General features: G+C 40.2%; 1 protein-coding gene across 1 annotated transcript; it reads right to left on the bottom strand.

Annotated features, from left to right (window-relative positions):
- Window positions 1-621: 621 nt before the first annotated feature.
- On the bottom strand, window positions 622-21571 carry tes (testis derived transcript (3 LIM domains)). Its single transcript, XM_028014714.1, has 7 exons — window positions 21408-21571; window positions 18062-18147; window positions 14463-14943; window positions 7522-8082; window positions 5020-5235; window positions 4778-4936; window positions 622-1352 (listed from the first exon to the last, which is right to left on the bottom strand). The coding sequence occupies exons 1-7, from the start codon at window positions 21432-21434 to the stop codon at window positions 1161-1163; spliced, it is 1722 nt and encodes a 573-aa protein (XP_027870515.1). The 5' UTR covers window positions 21435-21571; the 3' UTR covers window positions 622-1160.
- Window positions 21572-23391: the final 1820 nt, after the last annotated feature.

The raw sequence follows: 23391 nt of genomic DNA on the forward strand, positions 1-23391 counted from the left end.
TTCACGAATGGGGGAAGAAGGGAGCGGGAGATCGACAGGCGGATTGGTGCAGCGTCTGCCGTTAAGCGGGCGCTGTACCGGTCCATCGTGGTGAAGAGAGAGCTGAGCCAAAAAGCGAAGCTCTCGATTTACCGGTCGATCTACGTTCCCACCCTCATCTATGGTCATGAGCTTTGGGTCATGACCGAAAGAACGAGATCGCGGATACAAGCGGCCGAAATGGGTTTCCTCCGTAGGGTGGCTGGGCTCTCCCTTAGAGATAGGGTGAGAAGCTCAGTCATCCGGGAGGGACTCAGAGTAGAGCCGCTGCTCCTTCACATCGAGAGGAGTCAGTTGAGGTGGCTCGGGCATCTGGTCAGGATGCCTCCTGGACGCCCCCCTGGTGAAGTGTTCCGGGCACGTCCCACCGGGAGGAGGCCCCGGGGAAGACCCAGGACACACTGGAGGGACCATTTCTCTCGGCTGGCCTGGGAACGCCTCGAGATTCCCCCTTGAAGAGCTGGAAGAAGTGGCCGGGGAGAGAGAAGTCTGGGCCTCTCTTCTGAAGCTGCTACCCCCGCGACCCGACCTCGGATAAGCGGAAGAAGATGGATGGATGGATGGATGAAGCTACAGGATACATACATTTATGTTACTTTTATTCTAAGAATAAAACAAATAAACAATGAAACATCTGCACAATGTGGAGTGCTACAGTGAGGAGCAGAGTGTGGGATGAGACAGCAGACAGGTGTTAAATCAATTCTGCAGTGTTTTTTATAAACCACATTATCATGTACAATGAGTGACAAAGAACACATGTTACATGTGCACTCTAAATCAAATGTGGCAGTTCAGCTATGCTTAGAGCCAGAACATGATGCTATTGTCTACATTTTGACCACTTTCAGAGTTGGGAAGATAAGGTAAAGTCAAAGTATGTAATGAACAGCTGGTGGCTTAGAAGTTGAATATGTCAAAATATGTGCACGACTTTAGTTAAAAGTAAAAATTGTAAACAAAATCAGTGCAAGTCAACCCTGACCCCTTACCCTTACTTGAAGACACTCCTGCAGTAGCTTTCTATATTAAAGGGAACAGCCACACTAACATGCTAACCCAACTACAAGCCATCACTGTCCACTGTTGTTCTCTCTGCTCTGGAAGACAGATAGGACAGACTATGTCATGACTTTCTTCTTGCACTCCACGGAGCAGAACAGGCAGTTCTTCACTGCCATAAAGCGCTGGCCAATCAGGCACTTGGTGCAACCAGAGCACTTGAAGCAGTCCGGCTCAGCGTGCCAGTGGTGCTCGCCGTAGGAAACTCTCTGAGCCTCAGGCTCCACCGCCTTCTGACATGAGGCACATCTCTGGGAAGAGGAAGGACATCATGACGTCAAATCCAGTCCTCCTCCTTCAATATTTCACATATTTGGTCAGATCACTAAGTCACATGCACAGGACCCATCCTAATGTTTACAAATGAGTAGGCCTGTCACAATAGCAAATATTGCTGAGCGATTAATTGTCTCAAAAAATTATTGCGATAAACGATAATATTGTCTGAAGACCTTTTTACACTGATTTAATGGAAATGATGTAATAATGCATGTGATTTCCTGCCAAAGATAGATACACTTTATTTTCAAAAGAATATTTAACACTGGAACTGATAAACTAAATAAACAAAACAACCAAAAACAAAATGGATTCTCAGTCTCCATTAACAAAAAACTCACTTGGAAAAAAAAAACTAAACAACATAAAGCCAAAGTGGAAATAAATACTGCATTCAACCAAAAGATTATGAAGTCTGTAAACTATGTTGCCCTTCAGTAATAATTAGATTTAAATAGAGAAAATGGGCACATCGACTACCTGATGCAATAGTTCACACTACATGATTTTTTGCTCCTATTTTTCCACATACAACAATCTTAAAACGTTGATCTTTCTAAGATTGTGTGGTGTGTTATGGTAGATCATCGTTGCCGCTCCGGTCCAAATCAGGGGTTTTTCCCGACTGGCAGCTTTAACTACACCTGTTGAATGTAACAGGTAGCCAATCAGAAAGCTCGGATTCTCCTCCGTGTTTTCTGAGGGGAAATTACATCGGGGAATCCCAAACAGCTGACACAGCGCAACCCGAAGTCCAGCGGACGTGGAAACAACATTAATGTTTATTCAACATGCAAAGAATATAGAAATGACAAGAGGAAGAGTTGGAGCGAAATTGCTACCGCAGTTGATAAACCCGGTAACTTTTCAGCTGTTCTTCGTTAACGTGACATAAATAGGTTCTAATGATTTTCATTCAGTCAGGACTTTACGCTGACACTAGCCACATGCATTGCAGGTAGATTGTAGTAAAGCATTGATTAATGTCTGGTTTTAAAATTAGTTCACTGGACTTGTAGCCATTATTTTGTGCCCATTGTTGGACACCACACAGCAGGAACGAACCCGATCGAACCGTTATACCTAGGATTTCTGTCGGCTAATGTGTGATCTGTCAGGTTTTGAAAATGGGCCGACAATCAGCCGACAGCTCTAAGATCGTGTAGTGTGCGCTGGGCATTACACTAAGGAAATGAGGAAGGGAGGGTCAGAGGAGAGCACCGGAGTTCAGCTTTTTTTCATTCGGTGTCATTAACAGAAAGAGAAAAAGGCCGGAAGAGACGATAATGCCGATAATTGAAATGACGTCGATAGTTTTAATTTATCGTACGATTAATCGATTTATCGTTTATCGTGACAGGCCTACAAATGAGTATCACATGGAAGCGTATATACACGGATAGCAGCGTTAGTGGGGATTTAATCAGTTATTACTGTATGCACAGTCATACAAAGAGAGTTTTAAAGTTGATTCCTTCTTTGCAGAAGAGTTTTTAAAAAGTACTGCAATCATTATGTTACCATTAATAGTAATAATATCTTCCAGCTGGCAGTAAGAGGTAATTCCAGCTTTACCTTCAATATTTTAACAGTATATAAAATAATATGTGTTGTCCAGTAACATAAAATCAACTAAATTCTGTTTAGATCATGCAATATACCCATTTCTAAAAGCCACTCTTCTGATTTGCTGAAGTGAATAAGACCCAAACAAATCAGTCGAAACCTCAGAGCTTTCATTCTGCTGAACTTGGGTTCTGATGTGGGAACAGCTACAATGGCAGCAGAAAGCATGAGGTCTGTTTGGTTCATTAAACTGCAATATACTTTAACATCTTCCTGTTTCTGTTGGTGCTAAAAGCACAGTGTTGATGTTGTTTTCATGGTGCATGATCTTTCCTTTAATAAACACTTTCATTGATTTTCTATTTCAACTGCCTTATACATTAATGATTTACACATAAAACCTTTACAGGTGACCAAATTTGTAAACAAAATGTCAAACAGTAGAAATACAAATTGAAAGCTTCGTGAAGGTCAAATAAACATCCTAAAGACATGATTTTATTTAAATCCCAACTAAAACTGCACCTGACTGGAACCACCATAATGGATTGTCTATTTTAAACATCAACATGCTTCATAAAGCACTTTCACTTCAGTAACATTTATTTGTAGTCAAAGGTTTTTAGATTTAATTGTTGAACTAAAACAAAGTTTACACAAAGACTCTTATTTTATGCTCCTTAAAAGCAATCTGAATCAAAAGATCAAAAATCAAAGAAAAGCAGAGACTGGTATCCACCAAGAAAAACCTGACTGGTTCATTGTAGATTTTTATATATTATTTACCCATCACATATTTGCGTTATCTCGTTTAACACATTCTAGTTCTTGGAATGGCCATTCATGGAGTAGGATCTCCAGATTAAATAATTACATTTATTTAAAGGGACAGTATTATGTGTTTTCCAGCCATATAGTGCCATTTTATAGCTCAAACAAGTTAACTTCACTTGTTATAAAAATGTTATGTATATCAAATTATGACTTAAAAGACATCTGATTTCGTAATTTATCATCTTAAATTGGGCTTTTGTCTCAGGTCCAGTTTCTTTCTGAACCGGTGCCTTTGGGACTCTATTGACCCTTTAACAACGTTTTTACCAGCGTTTCACTGACAAGTAGCTCCTATAATGAGCTCAGCAGATGCTCAATTCCAACAGGTGTTTGCTAACTACTGCTGGCTAATCTGAAGGAGCTGAGTGGAGGAGTAGTGGGGGAGGGGAGGCTCTATGAGGTGGAAGTTTGGAAGCTGGAGCTCTGAGGAGGAGCTGAGTCTCAAAGGCAGAGCTAGATCCAAGCAGGCATTTTGCACAGCTGAATGGTTGCCATGGAGATTAGATGATTTTTCAAACACGCATGAAAGAATCAAGGCAACACCCCAGGTATATTTATGATGTCGGAATAACATTATAACATGATGTAAAGCTAAAAAAAGTCTATTCTACATAATACTGCCCCTTTAAATAAATATTTGATGTAAATGTTACAGCCGGTTAAAAGATTTATAAAGCAATATTTTAGTCACAAAGAGAGAGATTGGAGTCATTTAAAGATAGTAGAAAGACTATGAATATGGCTCCACTTAGACTAGCTGTTACCTCTGGTCTCTATTACAAATCAATTTTATTTAATTAACCATCTGATATAGATAATGTCTCCAAATAACCCACCATAAAAAACACAAAACATGTTCCGAAGTCCTGCAGTGGATTGTTAGAGCAGCCATTGACTAAAACTTCCCAGAATTCCCCAGGTCTCTGTGTGTGCATGTGTGTGTTCCAGGTTAAAAATGACAACTTCTTCTGGAACAAAGTCAGGATGCCAGACTCACCACAGCGTAGTTTTTCATGTAGCAGGGCTTGCAGATGGGCTTGTCGTTCTCCATCACATATGTCTCTCCAGCCAGGATGCAGTCACAGTCGAAACAGCAGAAATGCTTCAGATGCCAGTTCTGTCCCTCCGCCTGAGTGTATTCATTACTGAAGATCAGCTGTGGACACACGCACACAGGTGTCAACTCCTTTTTAAGCAAACATGTACGTTTCCAATCTAAGAGCGACTGGTTGTCATCACCTCATCACAGCCGCCACATCGGGGCTTCTCGCTGTCTCCATAGTGACGTCCGCAGTACATCTTGCCTTTCTTCCAGAAGTAAATCATGTCTACCAGAAGTTCACTGCAGGTGCAGCACACAAAGCACGCCGGGTGCCACAGTTTGTCATAGCCGGCCCGCTCGGCATAGACGGCCGGCTCGCCCAGCAGCATGGGTTTCTTACAGTGATGGCACGACTTGAAAAGGAAAAGAGAAAAACGGTTGTCAACTTAATTGAGCTTCCTAACAACCTAAAGTCAGTGTTATTTTTGTGGATGAAAACATTCTATTTTCATCAATGACCTTTTACTATGTTAAAGAAAAAACAGACAAAAACATCACAAAATGACTGACATTTTACCCCAGAAAATTAATCAATCAAATCAGATTTAATTCTAGTGTTTCTCTTTGAGGCTGGGACAAGGTGTAAAAATAGATTAGACTTACTCTTCCTATCTATGAGTTTTGGCTTTTAACAAAAAAGTCTATACAAATAAAACTTGTAAAGATGAATAAGCCTATTTAATTCAAAACGTAGCTTTAGTTCACCTAACAAATCGTTTAACTTGGTGAAAAGAAGTGCATTTCCTTAAAGATGTAAGAAGTCAAACAGGCAGTCCTGCTTGACTTAATTAGTTAGTCAACTATAACTTGAATAAATCTAAAAATATTACACAATGAAGAAACATGGAAAAATCTGACTTATTTAGGGTTCAGGTCAAAATGAATAAATTCAGGCTATTAAAAGGAGACAGAAAACACTTTAAAAATAATCTCATGATCCTGTAGAGCAGCAATGACAAGTTGTTTAACCAAAACTGTCTAATTAAAAGATCTCCTCAACCACTTTTTATTTAATCAGAAACTGAAAGCTAAAAACACGGTTAATAAAAGACAAACACCTTGTGCTTAAAAATATTTCCATCTGCATCATCTGACTAGGGAGGGTCATATTTGAACCTTTCTTGAATTCTGATCAAACAAAATCATTCTTTGGCCACAAATGGCCCACAGACCACTCCTTGGACATCCCTCTACAATGTGTTTACATCCAGAAAAAATAAATAGATTTTTTAAAAAAAAAGGAAACATGCTTATTCTGATCAATACCGCTATGACTGTGTCATCTAAACCTTTTGCTTCTTATGAGTGCAGCAGTAAAATGAGCACAAACTGCACAGCTGAGTTTGTGGAACCATGCGGCTCTGACTGACTGTCCATGATGATGCTGGGACTGCTGGGAAGGCTGTCACAGGGAGAGTCACGGCTCCCCCTATTGTCCGATATGGGAATAACATCAGCATTCTCTAGAACTACATGTACTGATCACACTGTGGAAAAACTGTGCAAATGTAAGCTTGTATTGATTTTATCGATTAGGATTTTATGTGTACAATCATAATTCTGAAAGCTTTCATTTTCAAAGTCAGTTGGATTGAAGGTGTGAGAAGAAACACAAAACCATCACAATGTAAAACAGAATATATGATACGAGTATTAATTCAAGAGTCATAAATTGCTGAAATACAACAGCTGCTAGCAGCAATAGTAATAATAATAATATATTCTTGTTTAAGATAAAGTGGCCACATGATAAAATCTCAAAGTGATAGTTTTACACCACTGTATTCTATCCAAAAATAGTTATTTAACTTCTGTGTATTTTTTTATTTATGCAAAATTTAATTTTAAAAATGTACACATTTTACATCAACATATGTTTTGTGTTATAATACTTAAAACAAGTTGTAGCAAAAACTACATTGATTAAACTTAAGTGTTTTTTTGTTTTGTTCTGTTTTTTTAAACCAAAATGCCCATTATAGAGCATTTACATTTGGAAATCATAACATTCTGAATTTGACTGGCAAGACTTTGTTTCATGCCATATAACAAGCATCTTTCAGCCATAAGATGAAAGGTTAGTCAAAAGACCAAAGTAAGCCTTTAAAAAGAATTTATAGAAAATATTTTTACCTTGGATAATTTGAGGTATGACTGAGCCTGCCACAATACGCAATAAATTAATTAATTGTATGACAAATAAAAACAAAATCAGTCATTTCTATTTTCATAATTTACAGTTTTTCTCTTTTTCTACCAAAAACTGGAAGATAAAAGTTTTCAGTCTGCTGTCTAGGTCTCAAATAGACCCTTTTTAATGGACAATTTTTTTTTTTTTTTTTTTTTTACAGACTTCAGAGATTTTCTTGTTTCTACTGTTTTGTTTTTTTATTTTTGATATTTAGAATGACTTCCAGTTCCAGAGTTACTTGTTAATTAAAATGTAAAGTTTATTGATCTTTCAGAATATTTTCTTGTATTATACCGTTACGTTACTTGAAAATTGTCTCAAAACAACATTATTGTTTATCAGAATAACGTCTGGGACAATTTATCACCCAGGTAATTTATTACCGTAACAGGTGTAGGAATGACACTGCTGTATAACTAAGGAAAATTTTAAAAAACTAATTCCTTACAAAGTTCTTCTGTGGCAGTCCGGCGTTGATGGCTCCAGCAGTGGCAGCGGTACCCAGGGACCCTCCGGCTGGTCCCAGACCAGCAGACTGATCAGTCCCTGACCCTGGAGTGTATCCAGATCCAGATCCTGCTCCAGCTCCGAGTCCTGCAGGTCCAAATCTACTAACACCAGAACCTGCAAGAACTGGTCCAGAATTGGCACCACCAGCTCCAAGACCTGGTACGTTTCCAGCCCCTCCAACACCAGCTGCTACGGGACCAAACCCAGCCCTCCCAGGTGTACCTCCAGAACCAGCAGCTGCTGCACCCGTTCCACCTGCCTGAATCTGAGCCACCTCCTCAGGCAGCAGGACATCTCCGACGCCCAACGCCTCGTCCTTGCATTTACGGACATACTGCTGCATCTGCTTCACCTCCGCAGGGCTCAGCTCGTGGCACTTGGACGGGTCCTGGTCATGCTCAGGCAGCTGGCGATCCATCTGCTGCCGGCGGTAAGCGGCCCCCTGCGTCCCGGCAACTGGACGTTTCTCAGGTGGGAGCAGTTCAATGTAGCGCACCGCCTGATGGAGGGGAGAGAATTCAAATCTAGTTCAAGTTCAAAATGTTTAAAGAGGGACGATTAGAAGACAGAGCTGGGGGAAGAAATCAAAGAAGCAATCAGAGAGACTCTACAAAAACTGTTCTGCCTTGCAGCCCACAGAAAACCACAACATGGCTCTTTCAGATTCAACTTTAGACTAAACAAAGACTACAGGAGTAAAAACTGAGTAGGAATCATTAGAACAGCCATTACATTTTAGATAAATATTTTTAAAATATTTGTAAATAACACATTTACAGACATAAATAGAGCAAAACATTTAGGATCCAAAGTAGAAAGAGGTGATTTTGAAAAAACATAAGAAATTTACACATAGAGCAAAAACATAAAATAAACAGACCCTGCATAGGGGAAACACTGTTTATTGAGAATAGTAAAATGTATTTGAAGTAGGGCTGTTGTAAACAAATATTTTAGTAATAGAGTAATCTATCAATTATTCTTACGATTAGTTGAGTAATCAGTTAAAAATGATCAAATAAAACATTGGTAAAACTAACATAACATCAGTATTACTATCACATATCAACATCAGTCCAATATTTCATATTTGAGCTTCCCTAACAATAACTTTTCTGTAGTTTAGAAAATTAACCTGTAACAATAATAGCTCACTTTCTAAGTTAACCTGAAGAAACGTTACACAAAAATCAGAAATTATATTCAATTTAATAATAAAGAGGCAGGCTCACAAATAAGCTTATTAAAACATTTTCTATGTTCAGCTTTTGGTTTCTGTATCCATATTTAGTGAGTTTAATAGATGAACTCTCACCTTGCCCAGACATATATAGCTTTTGTGTTCATGTTAGCGACGGGATTTGACACCTTTGTTCGTCACACTCAGAAACTCATCTACCAGCTATGTACTGTCACGATGCACTCCAGACCGCCACCCATTTGTTCAGATCGGAATGATATGAAATACATTTTCCGGTTCGTCTGTAAGACTACACTTACGTTAATCATCTAATGCTCAGCTGCCTGCAGTGTTCAGTCTATCAGCTCACCTGTATAAATACACCTTCATCGCTCGCAGTTTGCTCTGAACTGCCACCAGGCAGCAGCTCTGGGAGGAGAAAAGCTGCCGTACTCCAGGCATCGCGCCAGTCATTTTAAGGATGCTTATTGGTCCCCCAAAAACGATGAAGACCCGGACATTATCATGAATCAATAAAATTCTCCCAGGCTGAACTTGAAAACTGGACATTGTGCTGCTAACACTTAGCTTTCGTCAATAACTCAGGCGGAAGTGAGAGCGCTGTGCAAAGCAAAGTGATAACCCGGCCGGAACTCAGTACAGTAAATAATAAAATATAACTTAATAAAGCTTCGAGGCAGATAATTTTCCTCGAGGAATTTTAATAATCGAGGTACTCGAATCACTCAAGGAATCGTTTCAGCCCTACCTTGAACGACTGATTAGAAATTCAAATTCAATTTTTAAGGACATGGTTAGGCCTGTCATGATAAAGATTTTGCTGAGCGATTAATTGTCTCAAAGAATTATTGCGATAAACGATAATATTGTTTGAAGACCTTTTTACACTGATTTAATGGAAATGACGTAATAATGCATGTGATTTCCTGCCAAAGATAGATACACTTTATTTTCAAAAGAATATTTAACACTGGAACTGATAAACAAAATAAACAAAACAACCAAAAACAAAATGGATTCTCAGTCTCCATGAACAAAAAATGTACTTGATAAAAACTAAACAACATAAAGCCAAAGTGGAAATAAATACTGCATTCAACCAAAAGAGTGCAGATTATGAAGTCTGTATATTATGTTGCCCTTCAGTAATAATTAGATTTAAATAGAGAAAATGGGCACATCGACTACCTGATGCAATAGTTCACACTACATGATTTTTTGCTCCTATTTTTCCACATACAACAATCTTAAAACGTTGATCTTTCTAAGATTGTGTGGTGTGTTATGGTAGATCATCGTTGCGGGGGTTTTTCCCGACTGGGAGCTTAAAGCAGCCTGTTGAATGTAACAGGTAGCCAATCAGAAAGCTCGGATTCTCCTCCGTGTTTTCTGAGGGGAAATTACATCGGGGAATCCCAACCAGCTGACACGGCGCAACCCGAAGTCCAGCGGACGTGGAAACAACATTAATGTTTATTCAACATGCAAAGAATATAGAAATGACAAGAGGAGGAATTGGAGCGAAATTGTTACCGCAGTTGATAAACCCGGTAACTTTTCAGCTGTTCTTCGTTAACGTGACATAAATAGGTTCTAATGATTTTCATTCAGTCAGGACTTTACGCTGACACTAGCCACATGCATTGCAGGTAGATTGTAGTAAAGCATTGATTAATGCCTGGTTTTAAAATTAGTTCACTGGACTTGTAGCCATTATTTTGTGCCCATTGTTGGACACCACACAGCAGGAACGAACCCGATCGAACCGTTATACCTAGGATTTCTGTCGGCTAATGTGTGATCTGTCAGGTTTTGAAAATGGGCCGACAATCGGCTGACAGCTCTAAGATCGTGTCGTGTGCGCTGGGTTTACACTAAGGAAATGAGGAAGGGAGGAGTCAGTGGAGAGCACCGGAGTTCAGCTTTTTTTCATTCGGTGTCATTAACAGAAAGAGAAAAAGGCCGGAAGAGACGATAATGCCGATTATTGAAATTACGTCGATAGTTTTAATTTATCGTACGATTAATCGATTTATCGTTTATCGCGACAGGCCTAGACATGATTCAATTCTGAAACAGTTTCTAATTCAAAAACTAATTTTTCTATTCAAACAGCCGAGAGATTCTGTTTAAATTATGAGACTGACGTTAGGAAAAAGACAGTGCATTTATTGACACAGCATTTACTGAAGACAATTCTATAAAGTTTCATACATTATCAAATTCCTAATTTTTACTAACAAAAATAAATTTGTGCATAAAATTCTTTAACTGAAATTATTAGTATCACATTAGCTTAGCTGCCTGGCTTTTCTTAAAATAAAAAATGTAAACGAAATATTCAAAATACAAGTGTACAAAAAAAATTATGCTGACTAAAATAATTTTTTGAGCATTTTGATTTGATTCAGAATTCCCAGAACTAGGAATTGTGATCCGTCATAAAACTGAATTTATTCATCTCCTCAAAAACTGTAGTGAAAGAAGCAAAGTAGTACCTAAAGAGACCAGAGAGTGTCGCTGTTGTGCTGTAAAAGTTAAAATCCGAACCAACCCTACAAACCAAAAACACCAATTAAAAAAATCCCTCCAAGTCTGGCTCTGACATGGTGTAACCACTACTAACTTTCCATGGTGTTGCTCAAAATGAAATGACACTTCATTTGATTTCAAATGGAATACAGTACCTCCAAGCCAGATGAAGACAGGACAGTTTAATGAGGAACTTCTTTATTTACCGCTTTGAGTAAAATCTGGTCTGCAAACCATTTTAGAATAGCTAGATGGATTATTTGCTGTATTTGAGGAGATTTCCTATCTTTTTGAAGAATGGTGGATAAACCCTATTAAGGGTGAGTGCAAAAGAGGAACCTTTGGTTGGATCCTCCAGGCAGCTTCGAGCCAAAATCGAGATGGACAAAGAACTCTGCAGCTGAAGAAGAGCCGGGGCCAAAGAGCCGAAGACTGTCCAGCGCATAGGGACCAACCCGTCAGCCCCGCAACATGTGGTTTCAAATCGCACTTCTCTCATCAGCTGGGTTCAGACGGACGGAGTATGGCATATGTCTGAAATAGAAAGTCTTCACACATCATCATCAGGCCAGGTCTGGGGTTCGAAACGCCATACTCGTCCGTCTCTCTCAAAGATCCCCTTTTTAGTTCTCAGTGTCAGCAGTAGGGAAAGATAGACTAGATGATTGATTTTACTTGTTTGATTATTTCTGCTACTGAATTAGAGTACTGGGGTTTTCGACCTCTCCCCAGACTTACTGAAACAGGGCCAAAAGGCCCTGAGTCCAAACCGACGACTCTGATGGCTCAAATTAGCATTCTTCTTCAATTGTAAATGTGGCCGTTGACCGTCAGGCCAGAAGGTAGGAGTGTGAATAGTCCATGTTGGGGGTGGGTATCTATGATACCTACAACTAGTCAGTTTAGTTTTGAAGCATACATGAAGTGTTTTTGGAGAGATGTGACCTTTTGCAGCTGATCCATGATGTTGTGCTGCATTATCCAGGTCATTTTGCCAAATGTACATAGAGTTTGCAAAACATACAATCTGTTTCAAGAAATATGCAAAGGTTTTTCTAAAAGAAATTAGTAATGTTTTTCTTTTAAATAAAGCTAAGTGGGTTTAAAATGACAGTTTAGAAATAAACTAACCAAATTAATTGTGTTGATCCACTTCAAAAAAATCATGCAAAAAGTGTAAGCAAAAGAAATCTGGGAGACTTTGCACATGCAAATTTGCATGCAGCCTTTTGTGCTGTGGAGGATAAATAGGTGACTGCTTCACCTATTTAGTTCACAAGAACTAATGGCATCACCCTCAGCACAGGTTCCCCTCAGGGCTGCGTCCTGAGCCCTCTGCTGTTCACTCTGATGACACACGACTGCGTCCCCAGGTTCGCCACCAACCACATCGTGAAGTTCGCGGACGACACAACGGTGGTGGGCCTCATCAGAGACGACAACGACCTGGACTACAGAGAGGAGGTGGAGCAGCTGGTGGACTGGTGCAGAGACAACAGCCTGATCCTGAACGTTGACAAGACGAAGGAGATGATCGTCGACTTCAGGAAGAACCGGCCCAGCCACGCTCCACTGCTCATCAACAGCTTGGCTGTGGAGGTGGTCAGCAGCACCAAATTCCTGGGGGTGCACATCACTAACGACCTCACCTGGACTGTGAACACCACGTCTCTGGTCAAGAGGGCACAGAAACGCTTGTATTTCCTGCGGAGGATGAGAAGAGCACACCTGCCCCCGCCCATCCTCAAGACGTTCTACAGAAGCACCATAGAGAGCATTCTGACCAGCTGCCTCTCTGTGTGGTGTGGAGGCTGCAGCGCCTCCGACTGGAAGAACGTGAGGAGAGTGGTGCGGACAGCAGAGAGGATCATCGGGGCCCCCTTTCCCTCCATTCAGGACATTTCATCCCAGAGCTGCGTGTCCCGAGGCCGAAACATCATCAGTGACCCCTCATGGACTGTTCTCCCTGCTGCCCTCTGGAAAGAGGTTCCGCAGCATCCGGTGCAGGACCACCAGGTTCCGAAACAGCTTTTTCCCACTTGCCATCAGACTGCTGAACTCTTAACTGGACTGCACTTAAAATCTGGTCTCCACTTTATACCTTGCACATGTACAGAGCTAAATAACTTATATTTTACTGTCATTAAGGCACTTTATATTCTATATTTATATCCATATTTTATACTGTATTTTATTTTACTCACAACATTGGAACCTCAAACATTGTCCTGAGCCGTATGCAACGAAATTTCGTTCTGTATACACCGTGTGCATGCAAAATGATAACAAAGTCAGTCTAAGTCGAAGTCTAAGTCTAAGGAACAATTGTGCAACTGTGAGATGCGTTGAGGCCATTACCAGGGTACTTATAAGGTAATGGCCTTATTTACAGAACAAAAGCACCTGCTAGATAAAATCCTTCAGGTCAGTTGGCCCATCTCTAGACTGCATAGGTAGAAAGGCCATTTGGCATTTCTCTAGTACTTCCAGTGTTAAGCTGTACTGACCCTTGCAAAAAAGACCTTACTAATAAAATATTGAACATAAAGAAAATCTAAAAGATGTTATGGACATTCAATTAATAAGTCACCCCAAAGTTTTTTGATGGTTGTAAAATAGCTATGATGTTTGATTCTGGGGAGTTAGTTTGCTTTTAGCCCAAACTATATGTAAAACATCATCCTTGGGACTCGCCCGAGTCACTAAAACCAACCTGGTTCAGTAACAAGTGCAAGTTGTAATAAAGTGAAAGAGCGACCATTAACAGGTGTGCTCTGTGAAACTAGTTGACTGTGAATTAGCTCAGTCTGGCTAATTCACAGGGGGAAGAAGGGTGGAGCATCTGGATGGAGGTCATCAGAAACCAGGCGAATCGTTTCTCAACACCAGCTTTAAACAGAGTTTACTTCAGTTCTGGACAGGGTAAATCCCAGCAGATTTAGGAAACTCAATTAATCCATTAGATGGAGAGCTGGAAGCACATCTACCCTCTCAGAAGAGGAAGTAGAGAGTTAGGGAGTAGAGAGAGTAGGGGGGGTGTTGTGCAGCAACAGTTCACATTTCTTTAGAGGCCAATAGAAAGACTTTTCAGAAACTGACCCCCTAAATCTAAACAGAGAAAGTTAATGAATGATTCAGAGTCTTACCAGATGCTTGTTGGCCACTGGTGGTGCCCACTCATAGGTGATGGATTTCATTGGAACATCTTTGGGGACTGGAACCACATTGGCCGTTGTAGCACCGGCAGTGACCGGCACCTTGTTAGCCTTAACTGGAGTGACGGTGACGTCTGTGGACAGAACCAGAGGCTTCCCCTGGGCTTGTGCTGGAGAGCCAATGAGCACCGGCCCAGGAGAGGTCACAGCAGGCTGTGCATATGCCACTGTGGGGGAAGGAGGTACAATCGTAGAGGAAGCCAAAGGGGGCACTGTGTAAGCAGTGGCAGGGCTGGGCAGAGTGATGGTCACCATGTTCCCCTGGTACCTGGGGATGCCATCTGTCTTCAGTTTGGCTATGAGGCCTGTGTACTTAGTGTCTTCAAAAAGCTTGCCAACCTTCTTGTTCTCCTCCGAGTTCATTGACACGTCGTGTTCTGCGAGGCCGCACTTACAGTTCCTACAAATTTTCCTGCACAAGAAAATAAGAGTTTCTTGTCACGTTAAAGGCTCCACAGACTTCATACGGAGTGCTGCAGTTGGCTCTCATCAATGCATGACGTAAACTGCATCATTTTGTTCGCAGACGGACATTTGCCTTATGAATTCGACACCAAACCTGGGTCGAACTATTTCAACAGAGATCTTTGTGAAGTGTTGTATGACTGGTCAGAAAATTGTTGCTGTGTTGTATGTGGTATTGCACCCAGATAGCAACGTGGTTTTTGTACATGTCAGATATACGTTTTGAAGAACGTAAATCTGACAAGGTGAGGTATGGGCTCTTTGCAGGTCAGCTTCTGCGTTCGGGGAAAAGCGGCTCAATCGTTTCCGATCTACTGAAAATGGCTCTTTACACTGGGTGTTTTCAGGGCTTGTCCAAGGTAACAGTTAATGATGTACATCGATCCAAAGCCCCAACAAGTAGCTGGAGAAAGGTTTTAAAGATGTTCGCCTCATTATACGTTCACAGATACGAAGGTGAGTTTTACTTTCTTTAAACTTTGTGGCTAACATCAGCTTTAGCTTATGCTAAACATTTTTCTTGTAAAAATGTGCTATTTAAGTATCTAAACATTTTTCATCCATTCTACCGGATAATGTTTTTACCTTTTTTTCAAGTATATTACATGCGTTTATTGTCGTTAGTGTCAGAGACCAAGTAATGTGGATTTTACGGTTCAGGCTTTTTGCTTCTGAAAGCCTGAGGAACAACAAGCCCATAGCTTAACAGTAGAGCAGCTCTGGTGTCGGAGTTCTAGTTCAGCTGACTGTTCGGGTTCAGAGTTGTTGCTTTTAGAAAAATATGGCCGTGTTCCTTAAGGTCTCCATGTTATTTCACTTTATTAGTTTTGCATGCTTCTTGTGAAGCAGGACGATGTTTACAGCGGTTTGTACAGGCGGATCAGTAGCTCGGCTGTCTGGCTCTGGTCTGCTCACTCGTTCCCATAAACTCTCTTTCAGGCTGAATACAGAAGTGATTCCATGGAAATAACACAGGAGGCTCCTTTACCTTCTGCTTTAGGCTGAAGAAGTTGATCCGGAGTGAAGTGCAGGCTGAAAATGTTGCTGTGCGGCGTTAGCTTTAACTGGTAGCGACGAATATTTGCAAGCCACCGTCTTCTTAATTCAGGATCGCTTGGAAATCCATGAAAACTTAAAAGCCCATTATATTAGGAAGACAGCAATGTTCATAGTATTGTTTTATTTGCGTCTGAAATACAACTTTGTCTTTTTTAGCTGTCATGGTAACTCAAAGCGGAAAAAAGAGAGCAGCATGCGGTTGTGATGTCGGCGCAGCAGATGCAAAGAGCCCATTGTTTACAGTTCAATGATTCTTCCTTAAATATCTACAATAATTAGAGACGCATTGATCTGCATTGGTCCTAATACTGAAAAAAATTCTAGATAGGGTATCAGGGTTAATGTGCCCAAACTTTAAGGGTAGACCTAATCAATTTAATGCTATGTGCTCAAAGTGACTTAATACTTTATTGTACATTATATTTAGAATTCCTAATTGCACTTTCTGAACCATTTGGAAGGTTTGTTGCAGCTTATTTTTACATGTTTGACCAAGGCAGTCAAATTATTGTTTTTGTCAGTTTCAGTTTCTAGATTTTTTAAATGTTTGTGTAAATATGAACGTCCCAAAATCACATGACAACTGCGGGTTGACTGGGTTCTGATGAATATGGCAGCCTTCATACTACACTTCAGGGTTATCTTACATGTTTCGCTTTAGATAATATGGAAAATCTTATGATACTTATCTGAAATTAGGCTGCAGAGCAAACAAGTGTATTTTCCCCCAGTAATTAAGATTATTTTACTTCTAATATAGAAATATAGAAGAGCATAATTTTTGGACTTTTTACGTACGCAAGAGCAAGAGACTCAGACCGAATGTCTTCTTTTGTACAGCTAACTGTACTGTAACTCCAGTACAGTTAGCTATTTTGAAATAGCTAACTGTACTGTTTATTTAAACAGTATATAAGCATCAACTCCTCTGTGATATTGTTCAAATCACAGAGCCTTTAACAAGCCTCAACACAGATATCTCCATGCTTGTAGTCAACTCTGACATCATTTATGACTAGGCATGTTTGAGCTTGAACATACCAAACTTTAGCTATGAAGAGGAATAATGTATCAAATTGAACTGCATTAGCTTTTTAAACAGTTTGACGCACAAGGAACCAAAAAAGAAAAAAAGAACAAACATTCTAACTTGACAACAGTCTTGGGACTCAAGAAAAGTAGCTCTAGTTGTTGTGAGAAGTATGCCACAGGTCAATAGTTTCTCTGATGACAAAGTTTGGCGATCCAGCCAGGAGTGCTACAGTTTTATGAGCAGTGGTCTCACTCCTTGGGAATGAGTGACTTTAATGGTCTGCACAGTCAGAAGTCCCAGCTAGCAGCCTGGAGGGCCGTTTTTAAACCTTTTACTGTGGCTGATTTGTAGCTTTGAACAGAAACCCAAATCAAGCTGTTTTCCGGAGTCCGAAATTTACACCAAAACTGTCACTTTTGTTAAAGCTAAACTAAGACAACATAAATCTCCTAGGGGTGTCGGATTTCCATAGGAACGGGACACAATCAGGCTGTGAACTCCTGCTGCTGCCAGAGCACTTTAATTAAACCAAGGAGGAATGACATCACACTGACTCGATGAATAAAGCCTTTTGTTTTCCTTTTATTATATCTATTAGGCCATGGTGAAATATGCAGCACTATACTACTGAGTGATATTTACGTCAAAATATTTAGTGTTATTAGATGGACAAAAGTTATTCTGCTGTGTCTTAAACGCTTACACCAACACTGAGTATAAGTAAAACCTTGTTATGCAGTGACTGTTGTCTCACACACGATTCAACATCATTTCTGCTTCCAACCCAAAGAATAAAGCAGAAAATATTTAACCAGTTAGCTTTTATATGGAAATGGGAATCAGCCAAATTTGGTCAGAGATCTAGACATTAGAAATTGTGACTCTTGAGTTAGAGAGCAGGACATTAAACTCTTCTGCTCTCTGTGCTTGCTCTCGTCATGCATCACTGTCAACACAAACAGATTGTGCAAACCTCCAGAAGTGCAGCTCAAATCCCTCGCATTTGTCCTTGCATTTTAAGCACGCCGCTCCGGCGCCAAATTCGTGGCCGAGAGTCGCCTGGAAAAGAGAAAAAGAACAAAAACATCATTAATATTTAGACTTGACTTAATATTAGGTGAATTTAAAATGACTCGAGAAAGATTACCTGAATAAGTTTTTAATGGACACGGATTCCAAAATGGACATATTTCTGACATAGCTAGTAAGATTTGAAATTGCATTCCCCCTCCTGATGGAGGGCAATGATTTATAATTCAGAGAGGTATTTTGAGACGACATGAATAAAGTGTCTACTGAAGGCTGGGAGTGGATTCTTGGGAATATTGTTGTTTCTGGAAATGAACACATGGTGCTGATCCTGGAGGAGAGAGGCAACTCTCCAGAGCGCAGGCTGGTAGCATCCTATTTTTGACTTAAACAACTGTTGATCATGAGCCTTACATTAATGAACAGACCTGCTACAGACTGAAAACTTTACTAGTTAAATTTCCCCCTTTTCTCCAGGCTCTAGGATCCTCGACATACCTGAGGAAGTGACAGGATGTTTGCAGCCAAAGAAAAAGAAAAGATCTCAACCCGACTGAAGAAAAACAATCTGAACTTTTATCCCTTTAAGCCAATTCTACTCTTACATCTGTTTTTCTCTTAGAACATGTGTGTCAGCCAATGGTCATATGCACCATAGCCCATTACTGCTGTTTATTTCCATATATGGGTAACTTTTCAATGAAGCTCAAAGCCTCATGGGAGCGCAGCAGGCACCCCCGCTGTCAAAAGGCATGTTTTGACCCAAAAGACACTTGCTGGTGAGGAATGCAGACAAGAGACTGTTTGCAGCAATGGCTTCCTCCTCATGGGAGAGTTAAGAGCAACAGCTGCAGAAACTGCAATTAGATTTAGAATTGTCGACAGACCACTGGATCTAAGAGAGACTGAATTGTACTCATGAGCTTCAGATCCAAGCAAAACTTGCAGAAGACCAAGCTAACAGGTCAAAACATGTGGTGGTCTAAATATTTATCTGAGCACAGTGAAAATGAGTAGCTGTTGGAAGGGTGTGTATTCATCCGCATCCCCATGCTTTGTTTAATGAGTGACTCTGCAAGAGGCTAGGCTCACAGGGTGATTCACTCTAGAAATTATTTACTCCACCAACAGTAGAAATGATGACAAAGTGTATAACTGAGGGTCACTGGTACAGTGTTTATACTGCTGCAGATGAGTCAAGGTTCCCCCAACACAGCAGTCTCTTTTTCCTTCCACTTGACAATGCTGTGCTTCTTTATGTTGCTCCATCACATGAAATCCCAACACACACACACACACGTGGAACAAGAACTGGGAATACTTTTGGGAATCTCAGCTTGTGTAGCAATAGTAATGTGTAATACTCAAACTACATCATATGGTGTCTGTGTATTCAAACTAATTTCATTTAGGGATGGACGATATTGACGGACTTTAGGTCAATATCTGATATGCCGACATACTAAAACTCATTTGGTACTGGTAACAGAAACCAATACCAATATTTTTTTCCCTGTACCTACTTACTGAAACTATGTAGCTTTCTCTACTGGGGAATTAAAATACTGCATTATCTTTGTCAATTTGGCCTGCTGCCAAATGCTAAAAAGGAGACTGAAAATGATGCAACACTTTCAATTTGCATTATGTTTAATGTCTGTGGCATTAAACATAATGTCTGTGGCTCTTTGGACCTTCCACAATGGCTCTTAATAATTTGACTAAGTGTAGAATCAATATATTTTTAAAATATAGATTACTGCAAATTTTATGTTTGGTTTTTTTTGTTTTTGTTTTTTGCTTGGATTAAATACTTCATCAACAGAATGCAAGGCCTCCCCCAGAAAACCACCTGCTAAGCCCAGTGGTAGGGAAGCTATGGAAGTCCATCAGTACCCCACCATGTTTTTGTTAACAAAATGTTACAATAATTCAGAGGCGCATGCATGAGTAGACATCATAATTTGAAAGTAACAGCATGTAAAGTCAATGGGCTGGTGGAGGGGCAGCATAACTGGTGTGCACCCTCTTGCAACCAGTTCCATGCGTCAACTATAAACCTGGCTTAATCCGTCTTTACTGACACTGGTGTATAAAAGAAACTATTTAAAATAAACAAACGGCACTTAGTCTGGTGGGGAGCCAGGTGAAGCCGGGTGCCCCGCCAGTACACTGGGAAATCCTGGACTGACACAAGTACGAGTAATATTTATTATTTTTTCTCATCATTATGTTGCAAGTGCATGTGTCCTCTACATGGCTTGTGGTAAAATATAAATGAAAGTTTTATGGCTGTACTTCAACAATGGATTTCTGCCTGACCAGCACATCTAACATCTACGAGCAGTCTATAGATTCATTCACAAGAGTTACAACCAGCCTCTTGGCTGCTTCTCTGATTAATGTTCTTCTTCCCTGTTTCAATTTTAAGATGGAAAATTGCTCCCTAAAACAGACAAAACAAGAAAGCACTTTATAACCTAACTCGGCTTTAAACGTCTCTGCTAGTTTTTCCCCTCTTTGTCTTGATGAAGCTGCTTTCACCAATGTTCTCTAACAAACCTCTGAAACCTTCACAGAACAGCTGGATTTACACAGATGGACCTTATTTACTAATCAGATGACTTCCCAAGGTACTGTAGGATTTAGATTTTAATTCTGGAGGCTACACGATAAACGGCCTAAATAGAAATGCCAAAAACATTTATGTTTGTTTGTAAAACATACTTTTTTCCGATTTACTTTAAAATTTTGCAATTTTTTTGCGCCGACCTAAAACAACATGCCAATTTAGTGCACTGGAGTTTATACTTGTTGTGAAGAAGTTCAATAGCTTCAAATGAAGACATACGTCTTTAACAAACAGGTTAATTTACTTTTGTGACCCTTTTAAACGTTTAAAATTGTGTTTTCATCCGCAATGAAACAGGAAACAAGTTGAAGTGATCTGTGAACTCGCACGAGCAACTTGACCAGGAAGGGGAAGTAACTGATCTCCGACAACTTAAAGTTGCTTTCTAACTCTGAGAACCTAGCTGTACGATTTTAAAAACGACATTTAAACTAAGAGAAATTACTCCAAAGTGGCGTTAGGTGTATTTGAGTATGAATTTTAATTTGTTCCAGTCTCAAAGTTTGAGTCAGAAACGCCTCCTAAAGAATTGAATCGTAACCCATTGAATCAGTACGGTGAGGTTTTGTCGCCACCTGCTCGGTGCTCGGCGCACCTTTCAGGGCGTTCCCAGCTGTTCACAAGGACAGAGGAGAGTCCACTGGACGGGACAACTCACCTTCTTCATTTCCTTCTCTATCTCCATCTTGCTGGCTGTGTGTCCGAGGCGGGTACTCAGTCTGAAGGAGCGCTGGCACCGACAGGAACAAACCGGGACAGAGAGATGAAACAGCCCCGCACCGGTCTCCTCTCTCTCTGAGCCACACGTGTGTCAAGCGGGTCATAATCACGGGCCCAACTTCCGCTCAAATATTTCAGAATACACGGGGTTGTTGTTGGATATGAATGACTAATGCCCACACAGCGGCAGTTTGATCAAAATAAAGTAAAATACTTAATTTTGTGTGAAAGGTTTAAATTCTGTGATAGTGGGGCAAACACTTATGTCATTCATCCTAATATAATCAAAAAACTTTTGTCTCCTAATTGTACAACAGAGAATCACGGTCTTAGTTCAGTCACTCATGCACACACTTTTCCATTGGTCTAACACAGGGGTGCCCAAAGCCGGTCCTCGAGGGCCGGCATCCTGCACGTTTTAGTTCTCTCCCTACTGGTAGTAACGCTGCTTCTCAGCATGTCAATGTTTTTCTTAGACCTTCTAATGAGCCGTCATTTGATCCAGGTGCGTTAAACCAGGGAGAGAACTAAAACATGCAGGATGCCGGCCCTCCACGACCGACTTTGGGCACCACTGGTCTAACACAACTAAAATTAAATTAAACAAAACAGCGCATAGGAAATATTAATGATGAAAAAATGGTTTAAGTTATTATTAATAATAATATTATTATTGTTAATATTGCTAAGAAAAATAGTAGTGCACAATTTAGTATACACAGTATTTAGCAAGTTTGATAAATATCAGTTAAAGAGTTACTATATCACACTTATTTCCTTCCCTAACAATTTTTGCTTTTTATTGTGAAAGCCAGGTATTTGTATTTCCGGTAGCATCTTTTTATTCTTGAAAATCCTGTCTTCCAAAAGTCCCGTTCACTTTTCTTCCAGCGATTGTGAGAGGGTGCTTCCGCTTTGCCACATTTCTATCTAAACCTATCAGGAACAAAGACAGCCCAGGAGGGGCGTGGTCACAGCATGACAAAAGGAAATGACTGTCCTCTGACATACTCAACCTTCTGATGGATACCAATTTATTTCCAAGATCTGACGTTTTAAAATAATACCAATGCATTTGTTGGCATGCTGACAGGTGATTCGCAATTGTAGCAGATTAAAACAAAAACTCTGTTCAAAGAATTCTAGTTTTAAAGCGCAGAATCAAATATTCCAAAAACCACACAAAACAGCTGGTGTGTTTTGTGATGTTGCTTTTTGCGGTCATTGTTACAACTCACAGTCTGCCATAGAAACATTCTGGGGAACAGCTGCTGGGTTGCCTCAGTGACAGGAAACAATGGTGGTTAGCAGCTTCCTGTAAGTGCCGCCTCTGTTCCTGTCAGAGGAAATTACACTGTCACGCCCTCACAGGTCATACATGGTGGAACGCCCTTCAATAAGGAACAGATACAGCAATGCCTGGCAAAACTTAGATGAGTGTGCAATCAAGTGGAGAGAAAAACAATACATGATTTTTACGTTTTTTTTTTTTTTTTTACAAAACAAACTGAAAAGTATATCGTACACCATACACTTTACACTCAATACAATTCTAGAGCCTTCAAAGGTCACCCAATTATGAAAGAGAGTCCATCTGTGTTTGATTTCATCTGAGTATAAATGCAACTGGTCTGTGAACGTTTTGAAGATTTGTTGGAAAGCATAGGGGAATTAACAGAATACCAAAGACCAAGGAACTAAGCAGGTTTGAGGTAAAGTTGTACATACATTTAAAATATAGACATGTCATACAATAGTTTCTAGGATTTCAATGACTCACAGAGCATTGTTCAATTCAGCATCTGATATGTAAGAAGTATGGCATGACTGCAAACCTAACATGACAAGCCAGGCAGGAAAGTATTTGTCAGAGAAGTAACCAAAAAGCTAATAGTAACTTTAGAGGAGGTGTAGCAATCCAA

The sequence above is a fragment of the Xiphophorus couchianus genome, chromosome 4 (assembly GCF_001444195.1).
Source record: "Xiphophorus couchianus chromosome 4, X_couchianus-1.0, whole genome shotgun sequence".
NCBI lineage: Eukaryota > Metazoa > Chordata > Actinopteri > Cyprinodontiformes > Poeciliidae > Xiphophorus > Xiphophorus couchianus.